The 25,152-nt window shown below is 33.7% G+C and overlaps 1 protein-coding gene across 3 annotated transcripts in view; it reads right to left on the bottom strand.

The window, feature by feature from the left end:
* SPRED1 (sprouty related EVH1 domain containing 1) overlaps positions 1 to 25,152 on the bottom strand; it is a 158,237-nt gene that overhangs the window by 45,292 nt on the left and 87,793 nt on the right. For all 3 annotated transcript variants that reach the window (XM_053594525.1, XM_053594524.1, XM_053594526.1), the window contains exon 2: positions 14,818 to 14,992. In XM_053594525.1, coding sequence (XP_053450500.1) covers positions 14,818 to 14,961 — 144 coding nt within the window. In that variant the 5' untranslated portion in view covers positions 14,962 to 14,992. The remainder of the gene's footprint in view (positions 1 to 14,817; positions 14,993 to 25,152) is intronic.

Raw genomic sequence — 25,152 nt, 5'->3', positions numbered from 1 at the left:
ATGGAGAAGTCTGAATTACAATTACAGGTATTCAACACTTCAAAGAGCTTATGTGAATAGATTCTTAAGAGTGTATTGTATAAGTTAATGGATTCTAAAAGCAGTACAAATGCTTCAATCTCCCAACATTTTTAAATCATCTGAAAAAGTTCTAGGGCAACAATTTATAGAGGAAAAAAAGGGGTGGAGGGGCTGTGGTTACTAAATAAGTACAACTTCTGAAGATATATTCTAAGTTATTTTGGGAAATATACAGCTAAACTCCCATGATAAAATTACTGTACTGTTTGCCAGAAACATTTAAAATAGACTAGGCCAAAAATGGGTATAAGTACATTTTTGTTTCACTAATAACAGTTAATAATTTGGAAGAGGAAAGCAAAAGTAAATATATACTTTTAAACTGCTATGCATTTTATTATAGTTGCTACCTTACAAGTAGATAATTATGTTTATAAATAGTGTTATCTAACTACTACGGATGGTAACTAGACATAAAATTTTTACTAATTAACTTCTTAAAATACCTTTGCATCCACTAAAAAATCATTTTGCTTTTAAAATAAAAACTCTAAATTCAAATTAAATTACTTGCTAATAACCAAAGTCAATAACTGGCATCTCAAATAGTTGCCTTATATTATGAACTTCCTTTTTCTGGTTGATATAAAAGCCAGTACCCTTTATGAAAGATACTATGACATTCTATAAATAAGGAATTACATAGTTATGAAATACACATTTTTATAATTGTCTATTAAAAATTTGTCTGGCGGTGTTCTGAGCTGAGTGGGACGTTAGAAATTAATAAAAGTAACAGTAGTAAAAATGGCAGTGATTCTTGCAGAAGAGTAGTTCAGCCAGCTACCACAAGAATGAAGAGGGAAAGGGGAAAAGGAGGAAGAAAAGGAGAAAAACATATCACTTTTCCCCATTTATAGCACATTATTTTAACACACGTGATTTTTGTGTTACTAAATAGTTATTACAAAAGGCATCACATATTTGATAGATGTGTACAAACACACACACTTTTATTTTCACTCATAATAGGTCAGTAACTGGGATACCAGTATCTACAGTTTCCAAATTCTAGTAAGTCCCCACTCCTACTTTGTTCCTCCTGAAATAAGTACATGAATAGATATGAGTTGAAAGTATAAATATACATATGCAAATAATAAAAAATTAGAATAATTTTTAGAATAATAAAAATTGATAAACTGAACTGGAATCCAAGATACATGACTACATGAAAAGGAAAAAGTATGCACCTAGAAATTAACCTGAAATTACTAAAAGGCAGAGGATGCTGAGAGTGATAAAGTAGACTCTAAGCAACAACATCTAAAAAATAAAGTTCACTTAATACATCCAGATTCTCATTAAGCAAAAATAAAAGAATCACAAGAAAAAGGTGACAAATATACCATCACAATAAGACATTTATAATCTTAATAATTGATAGATGAAATAGATACAAAATTAGTAAAGGATAAGCAGGTTTATATACCAGTATTAAAAAGTTTGACCTATGGGACATACATATATAGAAAACTGCATGAAATACCTGAAAAATACACGGAACATTTAAGTAAATTATTCATTTACCCACAACATAAAATATATCTTGACAAATATATAAGAATTGTTAACACGCATACTATATTCTCTAATAAGCCTAAATAAAAATACAATAAAATAAAAATTTAACTGCTTTAAATATTTATTCATTGAAAAAAATTATACTTAACTGCTCAATGACTAATGACTAATGAATCAAAAAATCAACATGTGAATTAGAAAACCCTGAGAATCAAAAGATAATGAAATGCTACATATAAAAATTTATGTGGTATAACCAAGCCAGAATTCAAAAAGGAAATCTATAGTCTAAAATGCTTAGAGTAGAAATAAAGTTCTGAAAATAAACTCAATGCCCACCTTGAAAAATGAAAAGTGTGCTGGGCATGGTAGCTCATGCCTGTAATTCTAGCACTCTGGGAGGCTGAGGTGGGTGGATTGCCTGATCTCAGGAGTTCAAGACCAGCCTGAGCAACAGCGAGACCCATCTCTAAAAAACAGCCAGGTATTGTGGTGGGCAAAGCCGAGGCAGGAGGATGGCTTGAGCCCAAGTGTTTGAGATTGCTGTGAGCTATGATGCCATAGCACTCTACTGAGGGTGATAAAGTGAGATTCTGTCTCAAAAAAAAAAAAAAAAAAAAAATTAAAAGTGAGTATAATAAACCAAAAGAAAGGATTAAGAAATAAAAGCATATGAATTACTATAATTTGTATGAATTACCTTTATTTGTTGGTTAGAATATGGATAACATGGATTATTGTTTTAGTCAATTCATTAGAATTATCCTAATTTAATTAACCAGAGGGATCTCCTTCATGCTGACTCCTAGAACTTTCAACATGATTCTACCTTTTATTTGAGTACTCTTTTACTTCCTGGGCACACGATATTATGTATGTTCTGGGCAAGGATGTGTAACATAAATCTAATCACAGGGACACATTAGACAAATCCACATTGAGAAACATTCCATAAAATTACTGGCCAGTATTCTTTTAATACTTTATTAGGCCAGTTGTCAAGACTGGCATATGGACTATATGTTAAAATATTGTATTTATGTTGTTTCCTAAATGTAACAACTCTGTGATTTCACAAGAATATCCTTCCTTGTTCAGTGGAAAAATATACTGATGTATTAAGAGTTCTGAAAAAGTAACACAGTGTGAGTGGGAGAGTCTGTGTCCACTGGGGGAGGGAGAAAATCAATGAGACAAACTTTAAAAAATTGGGTAAAAGGTGCACAAAAGTTTTTGGGACTATCTGTCAAAAGTAAATTCTTTGGAAAGACCAATAACAAAAACGCAGAAGTACAAATAAACTATGTTAAGAATGAAAAGGGGACAAAACTGAAGGCATAGCAAAGATATAAAAAGTAATAACGAGTGCAACAAAAAGTTTTATGACCCCAAATACATGTCAAATAGCTAATTTCCTTAAAAACTAAAACTTATCAAAACTAACTGAGAAGTAAAAAAGAAAACCACTAGAGACCTATAACATTAAAGAAATTTAAGAAGTAAAAAGCAAGAAATGAAAGGGATGAAGTAATGGGAGGTAAGATACCCTGGGATTCTACCATTCCCTCTGGGAAATACATTAAGTAATAGTGACCAAAGAGCAACCATGTCACCACCTCTTGAGAGACTGAAGGGGATTTCTACCAGCAATAAGAGGAGGGAACTCCTCTTAGGACGCAGTTCTAACTGCTGGCAGGCACACTAAAGAACAATTTTTAATTGGGCAAAAGTAATAATCCCTGCTTCTCAAATCAGCTCTTTCCCAAGTCCCCACAGACTGCTAGATCTGTGAACTTCCAGAATAAAACCAAATACCCTTAAAACAACTCTCTTCTCCCTCTCGTCTCCATAATTTGGAGAGGCCCACATAATTTTGATGAATCAATCTCAATAATGTAAGGATTTAACAGCCACGTATCTTTATAAACCAATTTATACTGCTATGCCTAAATAACATAAAAACGTTTAGAACAGCGGTTCTCAACCTGTGGGTGTGACCCCTTTGTAACAACGAAAATACGTCGTTGCAGCATTAGGAAGGTTGAGAACCACTGATTTAGAAACACAAAAATATCCGAAAACATGATAGTTGGAGATCTTCAGCTCTTGAGAGTTGAAGTTAAAAAAAAAAAAAAAAAGAAAGAAAGAAATGTAAGATACGAATAATTCAGTAAATAAGATTAAACTTTATGAAGCCAAAACTTTATACTGCAGTGAAATGAAACCTTTTCAAAAGTCTTTGGACATTAGAAATGACAACATAAGGTCTCAAATCAGTAAGTGAAGTTCCTACCTTAAGGAACAAGAAAAAGAGGAAAAAATAAGCCCAAAGCGAGCAGAAAGAAAATAACAAATAACAGCAATCAATGAAAATAGGAAATGAGAAAAATTAGTGAAACAAAAATCTGTTAAAAAATATATATATAATTAACATATCTCTACCAAGACAAATTCAATGTATAAAGACATAAATCACCAATTACAGGAAGGAAACAAAATATTTCTAAAGATCCTGTAGCTTTTAAAAATAACTGGGTTACTAAAGAACAACTTTAGGCTCATAAATTAGACAACTTGGGGAAAAAAGGATCCAAAATCACAAATTATCAAAACTGAACCAAGATGAAATCAATAACCTGAACAGTCCTATAACAAAGAAACTGAATTTGTAATTTTAAATCTTCTGAAAAGATCTCCACACTGAAATAGTTTCACTGGAAAATTGTACCATATAAAGAGAAACTTGCACCAATTTTACAAAATGTCTTACAGAAAACAGAATAGAAACACTTCCCAACTTATTTTAATGAAGCCAGTATAACCTTGATACCAGTATTAGACAAAGATGGCACAAAAAGATAAAAATCTACAGACCAGGATCTCTCATGAATTTAAATGCAAAATTCAACAAAACAATCAGCAAATCAAAATCCAATAATATACAAAAAATTATACACCATAACCAATTGGGATTTATTGCAGATATACAAGGCTGGTTCAAAAAAATCAATGTAATCTATCATGGGCTGAAGATGCAGTCATATCATTCGACACAAAAATATTTCATAGGCTCAGCAACTGCAGCTCAAGTGGCATACACTGGAGCTGGAGAGTTCGAACCCAGGCCAGGCCTGCCAAACAACAATGACGACTACAACCAAAAAATAGCTGGGCATTGTGGTGGGTGCCTGTAGTCCCAGCTACTTGGGAGGCTGAGGCAAGAGAATTTCCATGGAAATTGCTATGGGCTGTGATGACACAGCACTCTACCAAGGGTGACATAATATGACTGTGTCTCAAAAAAGGAATAAATAAAATATTTAATAAACTCCAACACCCAGTCATGATAAAAATTATCAGCAAGTTAGGGAAAGAAGGGAATGGTCTCAATTTATTAAGAATCTCTGCAAAACCACTCTAGCTTAACATAATATACTAAAGGATAAAAGAGTGAATGTGTGTCTGTTAACACACTGTTGATGAGTCATGAACTAACTTGTGTTTTCATGCTCAAACATTGCTGACTGGTCACAAGTTAACTTGTGTTTGCACTTGCAGTAATCGCAATTTTTAAAACACTGGGAAACGTAAAATATTGTAAAAGCCTTCTTGATTGTGTCACCAGAAAAATGGCTGGTAACATGGGATAATGTCTGCATAAAATTGCCAGTCAACAATGTGATCTCGAACAAGGAAAGGATGATCATTACTACTGCTGTATTTAACAGAGAACTGAAAGTTCTAATCACAGTAATAAGGAAAGACAAAGACAAGGCATACCTATCAAAAAGGAAGAAATAAAACTTTCTATTTGCAGATGATATGGCTGTCTAATATTTAAAAATCCCATGTAATTTACAAAAACATAATACCTTCACAGTTCAGCCAAATAACAGATACAAGATCAACACATGAAAATACATATACATAAAGTAGATATGCAATAACCAAAATTAAAAACACAATAGCATTTCCAATTGCTCTAAAGAAAATAACTCTTCGGTATACAATTAACAAAACATAAAAATCTGTGCTGAAGAATCATAAAATGCTAATGAAAAATTCAAAGACCTAATAGAAACACAGCATGTCCACAGTGACATACAACGTTTATGGATTAGAAAACTCATCAAAGTAAAGATGTAATTCTTCCTAACTTTATCCACAGGTTTAAAAAAATTCCAAATTCTCAGTAAAGTTTTTATTTATTGACAGGCAAGTTTATTCCAACCTTTTGATAGAAAGGCACAGACCCTAGAATAACACAATCTTGAGAAGGTAGAGTGAAATGGGAGAAATCTCTGTACCTATTTTCAGGGCTTACACTATAGCTACATTAATAATATGTGGTATTGGTAAACAGACAAATAGACCAGTGGACTGAAACACAGAACCTACAAAAATATGCTCAACTTGTTTTTTAATAGTACAATAGTAATTCAACAATGGACCTGGAAAAATTGAACTTTTATAGGCAAACCCCACCCCAAAAAGAAAACAATCACCAAAACAAAAAGCCCCTGATCTAAATATTACACCTTTTACAAACATTAACTTAAAATGGACCATGGGCTTAAATATAAAATATATAACTATAATACTTATGGAAAGTATTAGGAAAAAAACGTAAGATTAATCTTTAGGACCTATGACTAGGCAGAGAGTTCTTGGACTTGATACCAAAAACATGAAACATGAAAAGAAAAATCTGATAAAATAAACCTTATCAAAATTTTAGATTTTCCTCTGCAGAAGACCATTTTAATAGGATGAAAAGACAAGCTATAGACAGAGAAAACATTTTCAAACTGCATATTCCAAAAAAGGAATAACAGCTACAATATATAAAAATTTCTCAAAACTCAACAGTAAAAAAGAAAACAATTCAAGTAGAAAATGGATAGAAGACAACATTTCATAAAAGATATAAATAATAACATGAAAAGATATTCAGAGAGTCCCTATCTAACAAATGCAATCAATATAACCTAGTTCTTTGTACCCTTAATGAATCCTCAACAATAAAAAAAAGATATTCAACATCATTGGCCATTAGAAAAATGCAAATTAAAACTACAATGAATTATTATCACTTTATACCTATCAGAAAGACTAAAACAAAAAATAGTGACTACATGAAATGCTGGTGAGGATGCTTCAGAAATGAACTGCTCACACATTGTTGGTCACAAAGTAACATGATACGGCCACTGTGGAAAAAAGTTTGGCAGTTTCTCATAAAACTAAACATGTACTACCATACAGCTAAGCGACTGTGCACTCCATGATTTACTCCAGAGAAAACTTAAAATCACAGAAACACTTATACATGAATGTCTGTAGCAACATTATCTGTAATAGCCCCAAAGTGGAAACAACCTTTATGTCCTTCAATGAGTCAATGGTTAAACAAACTGTGTACAAGTATTAACACCCACCATGACTATATTTGGAGACAAGGACTGTGAGGTCATAAAGACAGGTACCTAAACTGATAGGCCTGGTGCCCTTATCAGAGGAAGAGACAACAGAGCGCTCTTCCTCTCTGGCCTTGTGAGGGTGAAGGCACCTTGAGAAGATCAGAGCACATGAGCCAGGGACTATCCACACCAGAAACAATAACTTGGCAACAACTTGATCTTGGACTTTCTAGCATCCAGAACTGTGAAAAAAATAAATTTCTGTTGTTTATACCAAAAAAATCTATGATATTTTGTTATGGCATTCTAAGCAGACTAATACAGAAAGATTAGTACATTCAAAGAACTCAGTGATTGATTAAATAAAGAAATACAATTAACCAATCAATTAAAGAGCATGGCACAAATTATAATTTAGAGTCTAATAAAACAAAAGTAGTGAGAGAACATTGGGAAAGCTAATAAAATCAATAATTTGAGGTTAGCGTTAGGGAGGCTATTACAATTTAATGGCAATTTGAATTATGACTAGAAAGGATGTGAAATATGAGGTATATTATCACAATTGGGTAGAAAAGAGAAAGATAATAAATATGTGCAACTATTACCCACCCCTAATTTAAAATTTAAATTTTTTTTCAAAAGAGAAAAATGAGGACAAGATAATCCTGATGAGCCCGACAGACAAAATCAACCAATATATATCAATAAATATATAACTAAATAATGGAATGAAGTTTAAAATAAAAAATTTCATAGAAAAGAAGAAATGTAATAGTCAATAAAGAGTGTGAAGAAAAGCATAGGTGAAAGCGTTAAAATGAAGTCTGAAAAGAGAAAATAAAGGCAACCAAGAGGGTAATTTGGAACACATTCTAAATCTTAATTTTTAAGAATCAGTTATCAGCTGGGTGCAGTGGCTCATGCCTATAATCCTAGCATGCTGGGAGGCGGAGATGAGTGGATTGCCTCAGCTCACAGGTTCGAGACCAGCCTGAGCAAGAAAGAGCGAGACCCTATCTCTAAAAATAGCTGGGCGTTGTGGCTGGCGCGTGTAGTCCTAGTTACTCGGAAGGCTGAGGCAAGAGAATTGCCTGAGCCCAACAGTTGGAGGTTGCTGTGAGCTGTGACGCCATGACACGCTATGAAGGGCAGCAAAGTGAGACTATGTCTCAAAAAAAAGACAAGAAAAAGAATCAAGTTATCATAAGACTCAAGGGGAAATAAATGCGAACAGGCAGATTTATTTTCCTCTTCAAGAAATAATGGAAATGTTAAAAAATTAACTGTTGCAAAGCAACCAACTATTGAGTGAAAGCCACAAAATTCACCGTTGTACATAAAGTTATTAATCCTACTCAATGGATTGACTCTGGAACAACCAGGTAATTTTCAAAATGGTGGATGTTATTAATGGCATTTCTCCTAATTCCAATTCTTTCTAAAATGCTTTGCCTAAAGTACTTTCTCTAACCTAATTTTCCTATTTTTCTGTGACCTATGACAATAAAATTCTTCCTGCCATTGTTTCCTGAGAATTAACGAGATGTCTATCTAAAATTCTCTACTCAACATAAACTCCTAATATACAATTCTTTACAGTACCATATTTATTAATGTAGAAGAGAAGAGGGAATTTAGTGAAGTTCAATGCATGTTGCTTCTGATGAACCAGGAAGAACTCAATAAGTCAACAGATAGAGCTGACTGTCCTTGAGAAAATGATAAATACAGAGGACATAAGGGCCAGAGATATAGGACAGTGAAGAACCCAGCCAAAAAAAAAAAAAAAAACTGCAGAAACAAAACAAAACAAAACAAAAAACAAAGGTCTGTAAAGTCAAAGCTGGACTTGGTTTTGGGGACGAGTGAAAATAAAGACCTTTTTGAATAAATGAAGGAATCATTGATAATTTGGAGGTTATGACTATCATTAATGCACATTTTGATACAATTCACCAAATCAAAAAGGCCAAGATCTTACATAATGTAGCATTAAGAACTGAACTAGGAAGAAAAATTCATTCTACTTTAAGAATACTCAGATGTGAAGATCTGAATATATAAACTAAAATACAATGCCTTATTTATAACATAAAGCATTTTTATATAAATGTAACCTGTGCTTCTTGGTAAGGTCTGCCTGGGCCACCCTATATATATTTCAACCAAACTCTTCCCCCCCCACCAAAAAAAATTCCCTTTACTCCTCTTCCCTGATTTGTTTTTTACTCTTAGCCCTATCTAGTATATTATTTATTTTACTTAATTTATTTATCCCTTGCTACAACATACATTCCCTTAAGAACTGAGATTTCTTTGTTCATATATCCCAGTGCCTAGAACAGTCTCTAGCACACAGTAGCTGCTCAACAATATTTGTTGCATGAACAAATGTAAGCCTCATTTTTAAAAAGGAAGTGCTAAAAGAGAATGTAGGATTCAACGAAGTTCAGTAGACATCCTGTCTACTGAAATATGGATGAAAGTGCTTTAAGAGACTGACGGGAAAAATTTAGATTGAATTAAAAAAGAAAATGATAAAGATACTGAAGCCAGAGGAATCTAGAGAAATGAGGAAAAAACTGGAGGCACAAAGTAAAGACATGAAATTGTAGAGCAGTACAAGGAGAATAAAAAAGAAATGACAGGAAATGTAAAATTCCTCAAATAGAACAGTTCTGGGTAACAACCAGATCCAGGAAAGGAGCTTGCTGAAATGAAGAACACAAGGTCAAGACTGCAAAGAAAAGTGGCCAAAAATGATGATGAGGCTCATATGTTGAAAAGCTGGCTATGGGAAGGTAGAACGCTAAGGTCAGCAGATGAAAATAAAAGCTAGAGGATGGTGATCTGAATGGGACATAGAATCAACAATGGGACTTACATATATGGGTGACAGAGTAATAACTTGTAAGGGCAGTAAGTAACAATAAAAATGCTGTATCATCTCTACTCTTAACTCTGTGGTATGATAGTAGATAGAACATAATAAACGTACTTTTAAAGAAATTTGTATCTTTCAAGAGACAAAACTGCTGTGAAGGCTGGCTCCTAAGTAAAAACTAGTTAAGGCACTTAGTTTTTAGTGGAGGAGCATTTCTATAGAAAGACTGAGGTTTCACAATGGAATAATTCACAGTGTCACAGAGAAAAGCTTAGCAGGAAATTCTTGTTCTGTACTTTTATAAAGTTGAACCCATAACAGAAAGATGTTTCCTTGGTCTTTTAAGATTTCCCCTTGATAGAAAGGAGAAAAGTCTCATTTTAAATAAAGCTACTGAAACATTATAACTACTTTATTGTCTTACTAGAAAACAAATATTCCAGTTTTGGTTTAGGCTCCAACAACTGGAAAGGCATGGAAAGGAATGTGTTCTTTTTAAACAATAGACTCCTTATCTTAAAGGCACTTTAATTTCTATAGAAAAATTTTATCCATAACCTAATGACTTATTAATCCTAAAAATACTTCCTTAATCTCTTTGGCAACTTCCTAACCTAGAACTACTTCCTGCTTTTAATTACTCCATTTCAATATTACCTTTGTTGCTCTTAAGTTTATAAAGGTAGTTTTTTTTGACCTTGCATTTTCTTGTTTCCACCAAGCATCTTCAATAATTCAGGTGTTTAGAAATCTTTCAAATGTAATACTTAACCTATTCCATCTTTTATCATCTTAGCACATAATGTGCTTTAAAAAGCATAATAACTTTAGCAAATTTACACTATTTTTTGTCCACTATATAAACTTTTTTTTTTTTTTGAAACACCGTCTCACATGTTGCCCTCAGTAGAGTGCTGTGCCATCACAGCTCACAGCAACCTCAAACTCTTGGGCTTAAGCGATTCTCTTGCCTCAGCCTCCCCAGTAGCTGGGACTACCGGTGCTCACCACAATGCCCAGCTATTTTTTTGTTTCAGTGATCATTGCTGTTTAGCTGGCCCCGGCTGTATATGGCCAGCACCCCACCCACTGAGATTTGGGCGCCACCGCTATATAAACTTTTTAATGAGCAATTTTAGATCTCCATGGCAATTAAAATTGTGGTTAGATATTTCAGCAAAAATTTTGTTTCTACTGACACAGAATCAATAATGGGACTTATATATGTGGTGACAGAATAATAACTTCTAAGGGGAGTAAGAACAGTTCAGGTACTTCTGAAGAATCTAAAGGTGTATAATTCAGTGTTTTGAATTTACGTAACACAATTCAGCTAAAGTTGGTCAAATAACAATCTATTTTGATAAAACAGCTGTAAAATATTAGTGTCCTTTATACAGAGAAGAACTACTGTATCTAATAAAAACTCATTTAGAAGAGAAAGTTACTGTACTATGGGAAATGTGGAGCTCTATGTAAAAATTACCTACATAAATCAATTGCTGAATCAAGGCTATGAAAATTTACAATAAAATGGAGACTACAGCTCATATATATCAATAAAGATGCTCGAAGAATCTGTTCTTGATAAAGATAATTTCATCCCCAAAGGTCTACAAGTAAGGTAGTACTTTCATTTTCTTAGGCTATAACATCAAAGCTGGTTGTTTCTTTCAAATTCTTTTCTATCATCAAAAAGCACAAAAACTAATTAGGTAGAGCAGTGCTTTCCAACTCTTTTTTCCTTAGGCACTCAAAGAAAAGTAATATTTATAAGGCAGCAGGTCTGGAGGTTACAGCTACTTTAACCATTTGTGTACATAGGTTGAAAAACTCTTGAGTATCAAAATAACAACACAGAAAATAAAATCTGCTTTTTAAAGCATTACATAAAGGAAAATAAGTTATAAGTAAGCATCACAGGAAATAATCTTATTTAATCACTTTGAGTGAATGAATGAATGAAATGAATGAGTACTGATTCAATTACACAAAATGATGTCTTCTTGAAAAGGCCCTGGCAGTCTTCTTTTTATTTGTGCCCTCTTTCCTATAAGGGTAATTATTATAACCTTTGGGAAGTATAACAAGACCTAGTTTAAGTATAAGTAATTACAAATCAAAGACTGGAAAATCTTCTGCCAAAGAAGATTATTATTGAAAAAAGACATGGTCCTTCTTCAATAGTTACCAGTATTCTAACTTTAAACGTTTTTCAGGACATTATCTAATATTTCTTTATTTACCCCACAAGTGGCCATATGCTATCCTTATTAGTATTTATTCTTAAAGGGTACAGGTTTTATTCATGGAGTATGAGGGTTAAGAATCTTAATTCTAGAATTCATGTAGGGTAGTGGATTCAAAGTCATGACTGATAGGCAAAACAAGTACAAAACAGTTTTTAGCTCATTATCTTTTACACAATCATTACATAGAAACAACCATTAAAATTCACTGTTTATTCAACGAGAAGGCTTTTAAAAGTAAGCTATCATTAATTCAGCAGGGACCTTATAGATTCACAAACTCAGTCATCAGAGAGTACTTCTTTAAAAAAAAAAAATCAAGTAACTAGAACCCAGAAAAAATTGATTAATATAAAACCAATCAATAAATACACGTATAGAAATGAACATTAATAATCCTCCAAATGCAGTAATAATGAAAAAAGAAAGGATGTATACTTCAATTCTACTACTGAGCTCTTCAGAACCAGTCTCAGACAGAAGGGGCTAATTAACTTGCTTATTTCGATGTCACATTTGTTTTGGGACTCCATAAGACTTGGCTATTTTAATCTGTAGCCATGAATAATTGCCTCTGCCTTTGATCATACAAGTCCCCATAACCTAGAATGCTTTACTATAGCTAACTCCTCTAAAAAAGATGGCAACTCTCCAACTGAAAGGATTTTTTTCATCATGCCTACCCTAAGGCATGATCCCTGTTGCACAGATAACAAGCTTCCTCAAGGAGAAAGAGTTAGGTGAAACAACAGGTGTTCTGATTCCTGGTCAGTATTTCCACCAGAACAATCTATTTTCTTTCTTGTTAGTTTACCATCACTCTCCACCCTAGGCCTAGTTTAAGCCCTATTATAAGTAATGAATTTGTGTTGTGTTTGAGTTCCACATTTATTTCCTCTGGCTTTATGTTAAAGTCACGCTCTGAACAATCACCTAATCCATCAAACTGAGCTATTTCTGATCAGCCTCACTCCTAGTTATACATTATTTGGTCCCTTATTATCCTAAAGTAAACTGTCTGTCTTCATTACATCGAATATTCTGTTTCACCGATTTTTTTTGTTGTTGTTATTTCCTATCTAGGCCATCTGCTCCTTGTTATACTTTTAGCAAGCTTTCCGCTCCAACTCTTACTCTATACTTTAACTCCTTTCTTCAACTTTTCCATTCTTATTTAAAACAAGTTCCACTACAAGACAACAAAACTTAGATTCTCACTCTTTTACTCAGTTTCTAAACTTTACAACTTCTTATCTAACAACATTTCCCAGTTATCCTTAGTTCAGACTGGAAACATTATACTCTGGGATAGGCCACCACAGGCACTTTCTTACATGTCTCAAACCAAAAAAAAAAGCATTAGCATATGCCAGACACATTCTACCCAAGGCCAGAACCACCTTTAAATACTTAAACTTTTTTATAGAGACAAATTTATTATATTCACTCTGACTTCAACCGGGGTTTCTACAATACTCAAAACACACTGTGGATAACTGAGATACATTATACAATGTGTAACACGAATATAATCATAACCTCATAAAATAGTAGAGTTGAAAGGCTTTCAAGATGATTTAGGATTGCTCCCTTTAACTGGGGAAGAAATTGGGGTACCGTCAGGTTAAGCAATTTTCTAAATTACTGAAATGTAGTAGTAAAAAAATACCAAGCCAAGATTCCAAGGTAAAGGTAGGGTATATTCAAAATGTTCATGTATGAAAGAATTATTTGAAACTTAAAACACATTTCCAAAAGAAATCACACTGGTGCAAGATAAAGTGCTCCACAAATACATATTTAGAGGGAATTCTAGGCATTTTAAAGGGTCTTAGAAATTTCTGGCACTTTATTTTCATTTTGCTTCAAAGTGTATGTTTTCTTTTTCATTGATACAGAAATGACACTAACATAACTCAGCCTTTTCTGATATGATTTCTGACTCACAAATGAAACCAAGGTTAAAGAACCTTCTATATTAATTTAAAAAGATCAAATAACTAACATTTTCAAGGTTGGACTGAAATTTTAAAATATATACATGGAAGAAAACAGTCATCTGAACAGAAGATGATATTAAAAATTAGGCTGGGCACCAAGTAGTTTTATGAGCCTACAATAAGTAAATTGATAGGATGACTTTGCTATGTTCCAATAAAACTGAAGTTATAGGACTGAAATGTTAACTTCACATAATTCTTATTGTTTCACAAAATAATTATTATTCTTTAACTTTTCCAACCATTTAAGAATATGATAACCTTCTTAGTTCACAGGCCATATAAAAACAGATGGCAGGCCTGAATTTGTCTTACGGATTAAAATCTGCCAATCTCTAGACTAGGGAATGTGGGAGAAAGGAAGGCAGAATGTAATTGGTTTAATAACCAAACGGACTATTTATGAATTCTCCTGCATTCAACCTACATGAAAAAGCAACACTTCACCTCCAACAAGTGTACCTTAATGTCAGTCTCAGCTTATAGGAAACTGCCATATTTCAGTGTCTTCAATACAAAAACAACTCTAAAAACTTAATCATTGATTCATAGGCAGAAATAATTCTCATAAATAACAGTACACTAATCATGATTTTAAATAGATAATTCATTTTGTACAAAATATCCTAATGTTATAGGAATACATTATTCATTACCATTTTGTCCCTGAGTCGCTCTCCACGGATAAAAAAGTCAGCACAGCCATTCTCTTCCTGATGAGGGACTTTGAAGACAGTGACGCTGCTTAGTCCACTCCCTCCAAGTGGTAACCATCCACCACTTGAGTCATCTCGGGTCATCACCACAGCTCGCACTCGTGCATAACTATTACTAAAATAGATGCAAAGATCAGGAATTAGCTTTTTCATAAACAAAAATTGTCAGTCTTATTCTAGAAACCAAAGATAACATTAGTAACTTCAGTGTGGTGACTGAAGTATTTACTACTTCCATGACAGTCCACAGAAAGTAACATACTTGAAAGAGTTAAAAAACCACAAACTACCATCTTTATAGATTATCCTTTATTTTGAAGGGTAACATCAAAATAAAAAACTACAGACCTCTTATTTAAACTCATTGTTTCAGTAGTTCAAGAACATTTGACTACTAGGAACAAGTTGTGAAGGATAAATAATGTCAAACTACATAGGTTACCATCAGACTTGTCTATGTATGTCCTTTTGCTGCAATGTTATACCCAGGACAAATTACTACTACATTTTAGTACATTTAATTGAGGCATCTCAAAGTTTCTAATAGTTCTGAAATATATTAAAGATAACATGCCGAGACAACTATGCTTGGTTTATACACCACATTTTTTATTTTTTCTACCAACTAGGAATGTAAACCACTTCGACAAATGTTCTGTTTAAATTAATTGAAAGCCAAATTGGTCTGTCATACCTTCTTTCTAACAGACCCTATTCCTGTAAGAGATTATATTCCAGTTCAATTTTTGGATCATTTTCAAAGATAACCAACTCTTTACATAAAATCTGTAAAATATGATTAAAGTACTAAATGTTATATACAACTGTCCTATAAGCATTTTAGTTCTGACACATTTAATATAATAAGTATTAATGAACACTTTTCTAAAACTAGTATACCCTGCTAACTTGTTAGAAAATCATACTGAATATATAACTTAACCTTGTCTTGGTTATTATGAATAACAACTGAGGTTCTCTATGTAACAGTTCTGTGCTTCTTAGTGTGTGTGCACGCATGTTTTAGGTTGCCCATTGCCATTTCTGTTGTCATTGTGCTTACCTGTTTATTCAGGTATACTTTATATACATTGTAATTTTATATAAAATAATGCGTTGATTTTAAACATACAGAACTGAACAAACTCTGACAAACATATACTCTTATTGCTATGGTCCAAATGTTTGTCTCCACCTCCCCACCCAAACCTCATAGTCGAAATCCTAATCCTCAAGGTGATGGTATTAGAAGACAGGATTTTTAGGTAACGATTAGGTCATTCTTAGTGGTCTTATAAAAACATCCTAAACTAACAGTATAAACCCCGCCCCAAATTAGCCAGTAATCCTGTAAGAAGATACTGAATGATCAAATGTTTAATCATATAAATAGAATGTAAATGTATCACTGAGCACTGTTTTTTAGTGTATCAAAATTCTTTTATTTCAACATTCACGGCACTGTGCTGTTACGATGTGCTTAACAGGGAACATGGTTAGTGAAAGGAAGATAAACCTGGATGTTACAACGAAACTTAGTTTAATGAATGTTTGAGTAATTCAAATTTTATCTGCCTCTCCTAATTTGGATCTCCTCTTATGTACGTAGGGCTAATGTGAAAAGACCTTTTTCTGCACTATATGCGCACAGGGTAACTAAAACAAGGCCAATTTGAATCCTTGAAGGTATATCCAGGTTTATGACAGTAATTGTGTTTACATTTTATGGTGCCTAGTATTGACAAAATATTATTTCCCCTATATTAAACAGATGAATCCATAGAAAAAAAAATAAAATAAAAACACCCTAGAAACCCAGTTCACCCTTTCTACCATGTGAAGACACAGCTAGAAGGCACCATGTAAGAGCCAGGAAATAGGCCCTCACTAAACACTGAATATTCTGCCACCTTAATCTTGAATTTTTCAACTTATACATTTTTGTTGTTTATAAACTAACCAGTTTATGGTATATTGCTATAGAAGCCAAATTGAACAAAGACACATGTATAACCAATGTGATAATCAAAACACAGAACCTTTTCCTCACTCCAGAAAATTTCCTTTATGCTGAACATATAGATAAGTTTTGCCTGTTTGGGGTCTTCATATAAATGGAATCAAACACTTGTACCCCTTTTTGTCTGACTTTTCTATTATTATTTCTTATACCAGAAGTTCATTCTTTTTGTTTTTTGGTGTTTTTTTTTTTACTCTAATGGAATAAATATAACATTATTTATTCTTTCTCACATTGATGGACATTTGTATTGTTTCTAGTTGTTGGCTATTATGAACAAAGCTGTTAAAACTTTCTTTGATAAGTTTTTTTGTAGACATGTTTTCATTTCTCTGAGATATTATAATTATCTTGTAATGGAATTAACAGGTCACAGGATAGATGCATGTGTAACTATATAAGAACTCAAACTCTTTTTTCAAAGTGGTTGTACTGTTACACATTCTCATCAATAATATAATAGTTTCAGTTTTCCACATCCCTTCTAATAAAGTGGTGTTTCAGTTTTTTTAAATTTTACTTATGGCAGTCAACATATAGTGGTATCCTGTTGTGGTTTAAATGTTATTTCCCTGATGATTCATGATACTGAATATCTTTACATGTGCTTACTGGCCACTTATTTATTTATTTTTTCAGTCTTTTGACCATATTACATTGTCTTTTTATTGATTTTTACAAATTATACGTTCTGATACAAGTCTTTTATCAGAGAACACTATGCTTTTAAAGCTGCACTATGTTTGTTGTAGTTAAAAGTGAGTATTCTAGAGTCAAACCTTCATAAGTTGAATCTTGACTCAGTAACTTACTATGTGACCTTGAGCAAGTTACTAAACCTCTATGTCTCAGTCTCATCAGTGAAACGGCAGCACTCACATTTAAAAAATGTGAACAATGCTTGACACACAATATATACCACATAAGTATTATTATGACAACAAAGCACTGGAAATTGAAGAAGGTGCCAACCTGGTAATTCAAAGCCAGGCAGTCCTGGAAAATAATAAAATCAACATGGTAAACCATAATTCTTTATTACTGGGGTCACAATAACTTTTATATAGAAACTCTAAAAGGTTTTAACTTAAAGATGACTATTCTGTCTCAGTTTTTCATTATTTAGTTAGCCAGAGGCTCATTCTTACATGGGCCCAATTCTTGCCTATCTTTGACTCAAAAATCTGTTCAGAGGAGGAATGGGTATGCAAGACTGGGTCACTGTAAATCACAACTGGAATTCTTCTTCCAGGATAGGCTAGAGTAAATACCTCTATGATAAACAAACATAATATCTATCTTTACCTTCATTTTTTTTTTAATTTTTCAACTGGTATTTCAATAAACTTAAAGGCAAAAGAATATAAACAAACATGAAAACAAATTTTGCTTCAGTTGTACTAATCCATGTAGTTTCCTTTGAAATAGCAGTACTGCATTATACATGAACCAAAATAACTCTAAAGTTATACTTTACTGCATTTTGTCAACAAATATATATTAAGGTAGCGTAAAAATTTGCATATTGGTAAAAGTTATCAAATTAAGGATCTACTTATAAAAAATTTTACAAGTCCTAATAGTTTTATTCATCTAAAATGCAAAGTGTTCTTAGCCTTATTTCTTAGTTTCTTTTCTCTCTTGCAGAACTGTCTTGCTTTGGTGACTACCAAGCCCACCATATACCCTCTGAACGGCTGGAAAACAGTATGGAGATTTTATCAAATGTTTTCTCCTTATTTTATGTGTCCATTATAAGGAAAAATCAGGTTTAATACACTTAAGATATTTGATTGTTATGCTCCTTACAGAACATACAGACTCTAGGGAGAGACCAGAATATACCAAGAAGCCAGATAATTTCTTGATACTGTAGACTTACATGCGCATTATAGTACACTGAATATTTTCACAAACCTACAGCACTTATGTTAACTAGTTTCATTTTGTTAGTATGAAGTAAAATAATATTTGTTCATGATGTTTTTAAATCAAAATTCTATTTGTTAATTCATATGTTAAGCATAACATGTATTTCATTCAACTAAGTAAATGGAAAAAAAGTGACTTAGGCACTGTAGCACAGTATTTACTACTATGGAATTCTAGCTGTTCTTATACTGGTTTTATTTCCAAAATACAGTCACGCGTTGCATCATTGCGTTCAGGTCAACGATAGATCCCAAATATGATGGAGTTTCCATAAGATTATAATACTATATTTTTATCATACATTGTGTGTTTAGATGTTTAGATATACACTTACACTTGTGCTGCACTGTGTTACATGTGCCTACAGTACAATAATGTCCTGTACAGCTTCATTTTTTTTTAGCTTCATTTGTTAAATGAAGCAACAGGCATGTAGTAGGCTATAGCATCTAGGTTTGTATAAATACACACTACATGTACACACAACAATAAAATCACCCAATGTATTTTTCAAAACATATACCCATAGTTAAGCAACACATGACTGTATTACTTGACGTGTTTTTGTTCCCTTCTAAGTGTAATAATTTTATGGTTCACTTGAGAGAAGATGCTATATAACTCCACTAAACTAGCACTCAAGTAACTAATTTGCAACATGGTACCTTAATTAATCTATAAACCATAGGACGTAAACATGTACAGTAGAGGATCTTCACCCTTTAGACCAAAAATGCTTAACCTTAAGTTTATGGACCTCTTGGAAGGGACTGTGAATCCCTAAAATTGTAGCCATGAGTATTTTCTTCATGGGTGATAGACAGTACCCAGCTTTAACCACAATTTCTTTTTTTTTGGCTTTTTTATTTTATTTCGTTGCTTATTTTTTATTTCTTTACTTTTTTTTTTTGTTGTTGAGACAGGGTCCCACCCTATGCCCCTGAGCAGAGTGCAGTGGGCGTGGTAGCTCACCACAACCTCAGACTCGGGCTGCGGGCACCCCGCTGCCTCAGCCTCCAGAAGCCGCTGGGATTACAGGCGCTCGCCACGGCGCCCGGCTGGGTTTTTCCATTTTTTTCACGAGTTGGGGTCTCACTGTCGCTCAGGTGAGTCTCGAACTCCTGAGCTCAAGCGATTCTCCCTCCTCAGCCTCCCACAGTGCTGGGATTATAGGCATGAGCCACCGCGCCCGGCTTAACCACAATTTCAAATCTATCAATGATTACCCAAGGCCTGCCAACTTAAAAATCATTGGTACACCAAACAAAATGACTTGTACACTTCTGGCTCTTGATCAGATCTGTTTCTTAATGCATTTCTAATTGACTGTTGGTCACTTATAATATTTTGGCTGACTGTTCCCAAGCTTAACATGTCTAAAACAAATTCTATCTTTTACCTTTCTCTTCTCTCTATACCTCTCTCTTTTCTGTTACATACCCAATCAACACATTGACTTTAGCCTAGTTGAGATCCATCTGGGTGTCTCAACTCCAGACTATAATACACTATTTTAAGGTGCTAAATTTATGGTCATTTGTTATAGAAGCAATAGGAATCTAATATAAAAGTGAAGAGAAACTTGAGGATACAAAAGCAATCTGTACACAGAAGACAAAGATAAAATGTTTTCCATTTCTGACCACAATAGTACCAAAATAAAACGCACCCTTTAACAAAGAAAATTCTCAGGCTCTCTTTAAGATTTGTACAGCACAAGAATCATTTTTCCAGTGAGGGTTGTTAATAATAAAACATCCTTCTGCTCTCCACAGTATATTTTAAGTAAACATTTACCATCCAATTATTAAACGTTATTGTAAAGACTGAGTAGAGAAGAAAAGGTGAAGCATTTAATAGAAGTAGCTTAGCCTGATACAACACTTCACAGTTTAAGGACTTACTTTTTAAACTATGTAGAATGTAGACAATCAGAAGATAACCACTTACGATCTATTCATGTCTATTCACTTAACCAGTGAGAATTTATAAGCTACATAAACAAAAATGCAAATTTATGGTACCTTCCCCATAGAAGCTCATAATCTAGTAGGCAAAGATATATTACTACAAAGTGGGAATATAGGAGATTGTTGATATTCATATTTGATGTGGGTTTTGAATAATAGCATATCAGGTCGAAAAAAGGTAAATGATATCCCATGGAGGGAGTATGACACAACTATGCTATATTTAAGAACCAATGTTAAGTTCAAAAGGCAATGGTAGGCATAAACAGAGGACGAAACTAAACTCGAGGTTAGTACTTTCTTAATAAAGAGACCACAGAATGACAATAAGAGAATAAAATATTCTCATTTGTACTTTAAAAGATTTAAGAGCAAGAGCATAAAGAAAATAGTACTTCATTAGACCTAATGAGATAGGCTTTTCTCCATCTTAAAGAAATAAAGAACTGAGTTTGACTACAAAGATGAAGGTCTGGATTATTCTTTAAGCACTGACAACTTTAAAAACTGCAGCAAATATTATTTTCTGTGTAATAATCATCAATCCAAAGCAGTGCAAGGCATTCTGTTAAATAACAAGTTAGATCTCTCAGGTTCAAAGGCAGTGTTACCACTTAGAAGTTATATTCTTGGGCAAAGTACTTAACTCTCTGTACCCCTATTTTCCTGGTATATAAAATGGATATAATAATTGTATTTATTGCAATGTTATGAGCAGTAAATGAGGATATGAATGAAGTGCTAACTTAGCATTGTGCCTGGCTCATAGGTATACAATAAAAATTATGGGAATGACTTGATATACTAAGTCAGCTTCATGTTACAGTACCTGAATTTTGAAATTGTCTTAAGTTTGTCCCACTCTGTATTTATGATGGTTTTATATATAACCCAAGAAGATGGTCCTCTATCAAACGAGATTATTAACCACAGTGAAATATCAAATATCAGTTATCTAATACTTCCACAAAGTGCTGGATGACAGAAGCACATACACCTAGTCAACTCTTAGGTAAACTGTCCACAAGGAGAAATAAATAAAAAAAAAAATACGAGTGTTGAATAGAAGTTTTCATATACTACCTCTTTAGAACCAATCATCATCCATTCTAGGTTCTGCTAGACAGTATTATCAACCTACCAAAGTAGTTCAAACTCTAACTACTTTGTATGTTTCCTGACTTCTGGCACCACTACAGTCCATTCTCCATTACTCCCTAAATAGCAGCAACGAAACTGTGATTTCACTTTGAGGCTTTCTAGTTCTCTGTCAGAAGAACTGAACTATAAAAAGTATTCACCACAACAAGAGATCAAAACACAGATGAGAGGGAGTCGATATTAACACTAGAGTTCATGACGAGATTAAAGCATTAGAATAAAATATGGGAAGTTTAAAAATAATGTTATAGTGGGAAAGACCCAAGATTCAGAGGCCATTAAAACGTAGAAGGATAAATTCAACTACATTGAACACATCCTCTACATAGAAAAACATCACAGACAATAAAGACAAATGATAAAAGCAACAAATTGAGATGAAAAAATTTATAACATATGTGTTAATTTTGTATTGCTGTCTTAACAAATTGCCACACGTTATGGCTTAAAACTATGGAAATTTACACACTTCTTTTGAGTTGAAAGCCTAAGTGTTTCTTTCACTGGGCTAAAATCAAGATGTTGGCAGCACTGCATTCCTTTCAAGAGATCTAGAGGAGAAAAAGTTTCCTTGCCTTCCAATTCCTAGAGGCTATGAACATTCCTAGACTCACTACCCTCTTTCTCTACCTTCAAAACAAGGTACTTTGCTTCTGAGCAGCCTTCTGTAGTCATATCCTTCTCTGACCACAGTCCTACAGTTGGGAAAGGTTCTCTACTTTTAAGAACTCATGTGGCTGGACTGGGTCCATCCAGATAATCCAGGATAATCTCTCTATATAAAATTTCTTCATTTTATTTTATTTATTTATTTTTGAGACAGGGTCTCAAGCTGTCATCCTGGGTAGATTGCCATGGTGTCACAGCTCACAGCAACTTCAAACTCTCGTGCTTAAGCAATTCACCTGCCTCAGCCTCCCAAGTAGCTGAGTCTACAGGAGCCTGCCACAATGCCCAGCCATTTTTGTTGTTGTTGTTGTTGTTGTAGTTGTTTAGCTGTCCCAGGCCGGGTTCGAACCAGCCACCCTTGGTGTATGTGGCTGGCGCCATAACCACTGTGCTATGGGTGCTACCGTTATGAATCATAATGTAAATATCTAATATGCAGGATGTATTTTCATTGTCACAAAGGGATCGCAACCCACAGGTTGAGAACTGCTGCATTAAGAAAACTTTTTGCCCAGACTCTTTAGGGCACCTGTTGTTGGCTGTATGTATAATAGCTTGTCTTCTCTGCATGGCATCTGGTTGTTTATTTTTCTTAAAATGTGTTTGAGGAAGGCAAATACAGTCCTTATCATACCTCCCCAACTAGTTAGAACAGACAGAATACAATTCTTTGAGACTAAGGTTTCTTCCATTCCCATTAGAACCAGTGACTAGGAACCTACGTTGAATATGTGGACTACCAATTTCAAGCTCAATGCTAAGGAGAGATGAGAGCAGTTAGGAGGATGGCAAGTTGCCTTCAGGCTTTGCTCGTCCCTTAAATCTTTGACCATTTTCTAGAGTTCTGGTAATTTAATTCTGACAGATTTTACTTAGCCTTTCAGTGTTTCTGTTAAGAGAAAGGCCTTCGGAGGTATTTTCATTGCCATTTTCGTTTTAATGTTTTAACGAAACTATCCCCAAATTTAAAATTATAAATGTGACTTGCATTTTATTTCTATCGGACAGCAGTGCTGTAGAGTATTAAATTTTCAGTGAAAATTGAGTCAATTTATGTTTTATTTGGAAGGCAAAAAAAATGTTTAAAATTTTTTTTCTAATCCCTGAATTATCACTTTATTAATATTACACACATGGAAGGCTAGCCCACTCACAAAAAAAGCCTGAAAGTAAAGGAGGGATAATTCCCTAAAGAAAACTAGGAAGGTCTTAACAAAAGAGTTGAGGTATGATTGATAGACTTAAACAATAAATGGCCGTTACAATACATGAAGGAAGTAACATGTGCATGTTTTTATGAGAAGGCAAAAAAAAAAAACCAAAGTAGGTGGCAAATCATGAAAGATCACAAGAGGATATAACATGTCATATTTGCTCAAGTTCAATAACAACAAAAATGAGTTTAATAGGAATTCTACTGGTGGAAGGCCTTGCATATATTAAAAAGGTAATTATTCTAGGCTTCTGTGCAAGAGGGGAGGGTATGATTAAATTGGTATCTAAAAAGTAATTATATTGAAAAATAACATCAGGAAAGCCTAAAATAGCCAGCAGGGAAAGAAACACAGCTAGAAAGATATTTTATGTATCGAGATGCAATTTGAATAATGCAGCAAAGGAATATAGCTGCGTATTTACATATAGCTATAGAAGGTAGAATCCTTAATCTATTCCTCTTAACACAGAGTATTACAAGAACAAGGAAAATGGAGTGCAAAAAATACAGGAGGCAAAGATAACCACCAGATTCAGACCAGTGGGACTGCATATAGTGTAAAGGATAAAGGAAAAAAGTTTTCAATCTAGAATAAGAGTTCAATTATTAAATATCATAAGAACATTCAAATGAACTAAAAAGCCATGAAGAGCCTAAATTAAATTACACCTAGCATATAATAAATGTTTGATAAAAAATAAAATAGATAAATGAATTTATTAGACGTCTTTTACAAACCAAGCAATGCACTAAACAGAAAGTATCCGAAGATAAGTAAGGACCAGGCACAGTGTATGATTATACACTTATAATCCTAGCACTTGAGAGGCCGAGGTGAGTGGATGGCCTGTGCTCACTGGGATTCAAGACCAGCCTCAGCCAGAATGAGACCTCATCTGTAAAAATAGCTGGGCGTTGTGGCAGATCCCTATAGTCCCAGCTACTGGGGAGGCTGAGGCAAGAGAATTGCTTGAGCCCAGGAGTTTGAGGTTGCTGTGAGCTGTAAAGCTACAGCACTCTACTGAGGGGGACAAAGTAAGATTCTGTCTCAAACAACAACAATAACAAAGACAAGACACAACTCCTTTTCTCAAAGTTTTCACAGTACAACTAACTTAAATAAAAAATACATTAAGGGTAAAAATTTGTATAAACTGCCATTGCAATTCAGAGGAACAAATGATTACTTTGGCAATGTAAACTATAGATATGAAAGTAAATCAAAAGTCTGTGTAAAAGAAAAATAGAACATAAATATAGAAGATTGAGTTTTAGGACAAATATTCCTTGTTTTAAGGAAGAGTGAA

Source organism: Nycticebus coucang, chromosome 6 (genome assembly GCF_027406575.1).
Source record: "Nycticebus coucang isolate mNycCou1 chromosome 6, mNycCou1.pri, whole genome shotgun sequence".
In the NCBI taxonomy this organism is placed as follows: domain Eukaryota; kingdom Metazoa; phylum Chordata; class Mammalia; order Primates; family Lorisidae; genus Nycticebus; species Nycticebus coucang.
Note: the sequence above shows the minus strand (reverse complement) of the source record. Positions and strands in the feature narration are given on the sequence as shown.